Genomic DNA, 6,916 nt, shown 5'->3' with positions numbered 1-6,916 from the left:
TACAAAATTGACTAAAGTTTGTGTTTTTATGCTTTCTTATATCCGTTAGCTTAAGTTGATATTTACATAAAAATTGCTAATATTGTATAAGTATTTAGGGAAACAATGCTTGAATTTTTCATTTTAGTGCTTATATTATTTGGAACATTTGTAAAAGAGATAATAATTATGCATTCAATAACATCGAATAAACTAATGAAAGAGATAATAATTATGCATTCAATGTATAACTGCTTGAATTGAAAAAACAGGTATACCGCTTATCTTTATATGAATCCATGTAATAGAGTATTATATTAATATATACTGGTTGTTGGAGTTGAAATACAATCAAGAAATATTGAATTCCGTAAATACAATTAAGCAAAAACTATTGTATTTTTTGCGGATAGCAATTGAATTGAATAACAATTGAACTGACGCAAATAATTCGCGCACTGTAGCGATCGATTTTAAAACAATACCGCAAAACAATTCTCAATTGAAAATCACTGCTATTGAAACTCACCCCAATCTGGCAATTTCAAAAAACTGTCAAGACACATAATGAAAGATAATTGAGATCATTCACGCGTAACAATAATAGTTAATATTGACACTTAAAACTCGAACAATTTTAGAAGTGCGGTAAAACAATATTCTTCGTATCTGATCAAATATGAATTCACGGCAGCGGCGTAAATCGTCAAAAATAGAGATATGAAAAAGGCTCAAGAACGCATCATTCAATTGAAATCAAAAGAATATACCAAGTTCTAAATCATACAAGTAGGCTCTGATATTAAATGTAAAATAAATAATTTATCACGAACGGATTTATATGAATTTAGAATACCACCAAACATGATCAAGAATATAAAACTTTGTTGGGGGGTAACATTCAGAAATCCAAAAGCTAAGCATTCCTTTACTTGATCACATACTTTAAAAGTTTAGAGTTTTCCGTAAGACAAACCTAGTGACTAATTGATTGTCGTGACAATAAATGAAAGCTAATTTTACTTTTTATTAATCATAAATACCTTTTATTATGAACTTAGTGATTAGACCCACATTATTTCCTATGAGAATTAGGTGTTAGGTGTTTAAAGTATATAAACAACTAATTATATTATTAGTAGGGCTTAAGTATCATCAAATACATCATAAGATTAGTTCATTTTTCGTAAAGAAAACATTACAATTAATTGTAGCCGTCATAAATTGATATAGGAAAATTCTAACATACATCTCCCCATTTTTACTGTAATAATCATTCTCTTTTTGTTAGCATTATTTTTGGTAGCAATTCTTCCGTTTGGCATTTCGCATCAGATCAATAACAACCATGAAGAACAATCACTAGCCGAGAGGAAATGCACTATTTTTTTTTTTTTTTTTTTGCAATTAGGCCCTTATTACTACTTGTTTTTGTCTGAATTGGTGACCATGGAGATTTGGGTGAGGAAAACATGGTGGTGACAGGGGTTTTGAAGAAGAGGAAGGCTGGGAAGTGGGAGGAGCAGGTTGATTGCAAAGGTAATTTGGTTCATTCAGGTTTCCTATGGGGTGCAGGAAAGATCATCCTTGGTATAAAAAACGTACTATAATAATTATTATAAGAAAGTGTTTTCGTCATAATAAATTTAACTAATAAAAATATATTTCGTCTGTTTCTTACCAGATCTAAATTAGAAGTAGTATTTGTTCTTCATATATATAATACTCAATCCATAATGTCTGTAAGAAAAAAGATTCAATCCATAATATTTATTACATTAATTATTTTTAAATTAAAATATTCTTGTACTAATAAATACTTAGAAGAAAATAAAATATTAATGACAAAAAAAGTTTTTTTAAAAAATATATAAATTAAGATAAGTTTATTATTATTAACCAAATTATTTTTTTAATTTTAGTAAATTAGATAATTAGATCTTAAAAACGGAAGAAATATATGAAATAAACAATTATTTTAATACAATATAATTATAAAAAGTTCTAATGTGGCCAAATTGCAAAGCATATTAAAACAGTCAACTGTAAATGACAAGTCATAAAGGCGTTGTTTTTTTTTTGTTTTTTATTTTATTTTTTACTGTCAAGGAATTGTTTCTAAAGCTATAGGACAAATTTTTTCTTTGAATTTCAAAGTTCAAACAAATCACGTTTCACTCTGCATCTGTTTCCTTTTTGTTCTGTTCAAGGGTCCTGTATATTAAACAATCAAATCATATTAGTGTTAGTATGTGTGAGTGTATGTGGGTGTGGTATTTGTCAATTAAAATTACTCAGCATTAAATTTTGTAAAATAATTTTAATAATTTTTAGGATAAAATATGTTTAAAATTCCTTGTAAATTTAAAAAGTATTAATTTGATCTTCATAAAACTTTTTATATCTCTACAAAAATAAAACATATTTTTTATAATCTTCGATGATAACACATGATTAATAAATTTATACTTGTAAAGGAATTAAATAGTCTATGATGGTTAAAATATTTTAAAATAAATTAAACAATTTTTATAGAGAACAAATTAATACGAAATTTTTTATGAGAACCAAATTAATATTTTTTAAATTTTACAAAAAGATCTCAAACATATTTTGTTCTAATTTTTTTATAAATGTTAAATTATGTGAATCACAATAATTATTTTTAAAAATGATATTATTTATATAATTGAATATAATTATGGATATGTAAATTGTAAAACGAACTGAACTCAAACATAAATACCAGAAGAAAATCGTCCAAGTGCCTTTTTTATTATTACCCTTAAAGGAGAAACATAAAGCAAATTCTTATAAATGAATATTTTGGTATCTGAACTTGTAAACACACTTTCTTTCTTGAAAGATTTAACATTCTAATTTAGTCCCTAAATTAAAAAATGCAACAATTCCATTTTGTCCTACAAGAGATTGATTTCAGCATTATAATTTAATAATAAACTGATACATAAAAACTTAATTGCAGAGCATAATTGTTATATTTTTTTACACATTCATAAATTAAATTAAAGTTTTTGTTTTCTTAAAAACTAAATTGTCACTAATTTATATATTAGAAACCAAAATTATCATTTATCATGTGAAAACATTAATTTTATGTGTTAAAGCAAGTCGAAATCGTATAAAAGGTGTAGTATATTTTAATCTCCTATAAATTACTCAGTCATATTTCTTGCCCGCCAATTAAAGACCTATTCTTAATGGCCCTTCAAATAAAAATAAAATCCATTAATTCTATATTTCTATGTGTTTCAGTGTTTATGAGCTATCAATATTAATTAGTGATGAAGGATTTAGATGATTTGGTTTAAAGTAGTCTTAAATTTAATTAAATTGTCATGAGAATATATTAATTACCTTTGAGCTCTGAACCACCTTGAGAGTTGATATAGTTGCATAGTCTCATTGGTGACATGGCATGCAAGAAGATGTAGGTTACGCGGTCGCACCACCCAAGCAAACCTCATGAACGATGCCGAATAAACACACATAACTGCACTAGTTCGATTTATTAATTGATTTCCAAAATTAAATTAACTAGGAGCCTTATATAAATAGGAAATAAAAACAATGGATTCAATTACGAATTAATTCTTCTCAAACAAAAGTTAACACTAAATAGGAATTAATTAATTAACCTCCGGTCATATTGACAGATATTGTTTCCGGTGGTTTCTTTGTGTCCATTGCTGCCTGATAAAATGAAAATTAGATGAATTATTCTCATTTCACATTTATTTATTAATATTTAGCTACAGTTTAACTTAGTTTTCTCTTGATAGAGACTAGAGAGTAACAATAAAATTAAGGCCACATACTATTTTGATGAATATGCTGAAAACAAAATTTAATAAAAAAATAAATTATAGTATATAATAAATAAGATTGACATAGAACAAATAGACTCCAATTTGTTTTCAACAAGTGGAAAACAATTTTCAACTTGCAATAACAAATTATTAACTTGATTACTCGAATATAGAAAATTAAGTAACAATATATCTACCGCAAAAGGAAGGCTCCAATTGAAGGCAGGACCCCAAAAATGAGTTGTTTTTAGACCAGTGGGACTGTTCCAAAAAGAGCGGAGGATGTTCATCTTGTGAACTATTTTTCTGTATTTTTGCAACCTGCAGAGTAGAGACACCAAATGTATGGCATTTTAATTTTTCAGTTTGCCACTGTAAATATCAAACATATATGTTTTTACTTCAGATAAACATATAGGTTTACTGCATCGTATATAGGTAAGTTAACACTAATTAATTGCCTCCTATGATATTAGTATTCTTTTTGCACTTCTATATTTTTTTTCACTTTTTTTTTTCATGTATACTGTCAATATAAAAGATTCTTACACTAATTACTAATCAAATATCATGTTTTTGTTAGGAATAAAAATCCATGTTAGACATGCTTGTGAGTAAACTATTATAAAAAAAAGTTAATAAATTTATGATATAGCACGTGATTAAATTACTATTTACTATCTATATAGGTAAGTTAACATTAATTAATTGCCTCCTATAATATTAGTTTTCTTTTCGCACTTCTATATTTATTTTACGTTTTTTTTCCATATATATTGTCAATATAAAAGATTCTTACACTAATAACTAATAAAATATCATTTTTCAGAATAAAAAATCCATGTTAGATATGATTTTGACACAATTATTTAAAAAATTAATAAATTTATTATATAACCATAATTTGTGATTAAATAACAATAAAAAAATACATTTAAAGTAAATCCGTTTTTTTGCTATATTTATTGTAGTTTTTTTATGGTTACTATTTACTTAAATCACAAATATTTAGAAGGTTGATGGCGAGTTCAATATGAGTTACAAACTACAATACATCAAGATAAAAAGTTTAATTTAGACTTCTATAATGAGCCTTTAAGTCCAATGAAAGTTTAATTTGTATAGATTTATACTATAATCGAGTGGGGCTAAAAATGATCAAATTACATTTGTGTTCAAAATTTAAAGCTCAAGAGTGAGGTGTGAGCTTGGGTGGTGATAGGCTTGATTCAAGTCACAAGCTATCATGTGGTGAGGCTAAAAATGATCAAATTACATTTGTGCTCAAAATTTAAAGCTCAAGAGTGAGGTGTGAGCTTGGGTGGTGATAGGCTTGATTCAAGTCACAAGCTATCATGTGGTGAGCCCAAAAGTCCATATTCAATTTAGACTTCTAAATTGAGTTCTATAAGCCTAGTGAAATCTAATTTTATACATGTTATTGTGAGTTGAACCCACTAAAAAGGCCTAGATTTTATTCATAATCAAAATTTAAAGCTCAACTTCTACATTTGATCGGATGGGTTCAAGTCAAGTCCATTGCCCAATTCCATTTTGCCACCTTTAGCAGAGACTCTTTGAAAAACTAAGAAAATTAGGTGAGAGGTGGAAGGATGAAGGAATATATATATATATATATATATATATATATATATATATATATATATATATATATATATATATATATATATATATATATATATGAGACAACTTCTAAAAGTTTAAAATTAGAACTAAAAACTCTTCTTTTTTTCTATTTTTCAAACGTGAGTTATAATAGTTTTGAATTTTATTTTAAAACCATTTCAACGCATTCTTTTTATTCAAGCATGTTTTGCTTTTTGAAGTTTGAAAACTAAAAATTTACAATCACTACAAATGAGATCTTAAGAATTAAATATGTTTTTAGTCTCCTAAATATCGAAGTCTTCCTATTTTAGTCTCTAAATTCAAAGTTACTTTTTTTCTTCTTCAAATTCGTAAAATGTTTTTTTTTTTTTTTTGCTATGTCTCTAGATATATAACTCATAGGTAGCTCTGTTCGTTAACTACTTTAAAAAAAATAGTATAAATTACTTCAGATTTTATTTGATAATCCTTCCTCCTTTCAAAACGTATGAATCCATCCACATACAAAATGGAACCTTTGTTTTGATGAATTGCATATATAAAGTGAAAAAAGAAAGTTATATGTTATCACAACAAAGATTCAGTCCAGATACCACAGTTATTCTATTTTCTTTATGATATTGTTTGTTTATTATTGCACAAGTAGATCTTCTGATAGCTAAATATTGAAGAACAGAGAGGAGAGATCGATCTTACTAGATAACCAGCATGTATCCAGTGGTTACTTATAATATATAATTAAGAAAAGGGTATAAATAATTAACAAGAAAGCAGTACCTGCAAATTAGGATTTAAGATATCAATTCAGGCTATCCTCTTGATCAATCTGGTTCACTGTAATTGCAAAGTCATTACCCTGTTCTTTATCTTAGAGAAGCAGCTATGGTACCGGGAAAAACACAAGGAAGAAGCCAATGGAGTTAAGCAGAATATCCTCTGAATCTAAGTATTTAAGTCCAATAAGCTATCAAACCATGATAGATACCTTCGTGTTTAAATTACAAAACTATCCTTTGATAAATGGCATTATCTCTTTCTTTCTCTACTCGCTGACTTGGCATTAGGTGTCCTGAGCTTTTGCACAAATTTTCAAGTATTTTTAAGGGGTTTAGTGGGTTAAAATATATTTTTTTCTCATAAATATATTATTTCTTTTTTTGTTTTTCATTTTTATAAAATTATAAAGTATCATTTTTTATCTGAAATTAAGTTTACATGGTTTCAAAATTATCCCAACTTATGTGCCATATTTTTTAATTTAAATTTTAAAATATAATTTTTAGAAATTAAAAATTATCATAAATTATTTAGAAAAATTAAAAAAAAAAGAAATAATCAAAATTCAATTTTTGACGGTCCCCGAAAATTATAAAAAAATTGAACCCCTCTTCCTACAACAATGAGGTTGTCTCGGATCCAGAAAGTAGGAAAAACACGAACACAACAATTGAGCCCCTTTTCGTTTTGCTTGATGAAAG

General features: G+C 26.6%; 1 protein-coding gene across 2 annotated transcripts; it reads right to left on the bottom strand.

The window, feature by feature from the left end:
* Positions 1 to 293: 293 nt before the first annotated feature.
* Positions 294 to 6,381, bottom strand: LOC114398065 (mitochondrial pyruvate carrier 1-like). 2 transcript variants are annotated; one of them, XM_028360195.1, is made up of 5 exons: positions 6,216 to 6,381; positions 4,007 to 4,130; positions 3,639 to 3,693; positions 3,358 to 3,493; positions 294 to 531 (listed from the first exon to the last, which is right to left on the bottom strand). In XM_028360195.1, the coding sequence occupies exons 2-5, from the start codon at positions 4,097 to 4,099 to the stop codon at positions 495 to 497; spliced, it is 321 nt and encodes a 106-aa protein (XP_028215996.1). In that variant the 5' UTR covers positions 4,100 to 4,130; positions 6,216 to 6,381; the 3' UTR covers positions 294 to 494. The 2 variants fall into 2 exon arrangements, with proteins under 2 accessions (XP_028215996.1, XP_028215995.1); XM_028360194.1 differs by lacking the exon at positions 294 to 531 and adding an exon at positions 2,024 to 2,193 and having other exon boundaries at positions 6,216 to 6,380.
* Positions 6,382 to 6,916: the final 535 nt, after the last annotated feature.

The sequence above is a fragment of the Glycine soja genome, chromosome 19 (genome assembly GCF_004193775.1).
Source record: "Glycine soja cultivar W05 chromosome 19, ASM419377v2, whole genome shotgun sequence".
Classification (NCBI taxonomy): Eukaryota; Viridiplantae; Streptophyta; class Magnoliopsida; order Fabales; family Fabaceae; genus Glycine; species Glycine soja.
Note: the sequence above shows the minus strand (reverse complement) of the source record. Positions and strands in the feature narration are given on the sequence as shown.

Excerpts from the sequence above, each read along its gene's own strand:
- LOC114398065 (XM_028360194.1), bottom strand. The coding sequence starts at position 4,099 with ATGAACATCCTCCGCTCTTTTTGGAACAGTCCCACTGGTCTAAAAACA. Across the intron at positions 3,694-4,006 it reads ATTGGAGCCTTCCTTTTGCG|GCAGCAATGGACACAAAGAA; the intron begins GTAGATATATTG and ends TCATTTTATCAG. Across the intron at positions 2,194-3,357 it reads AGGTGGTTCAGAGCTCAAAG|GACCCTTGAACAGAACAAAA; the intron begins GTAATTAATATA and ends TTTAATATACAG.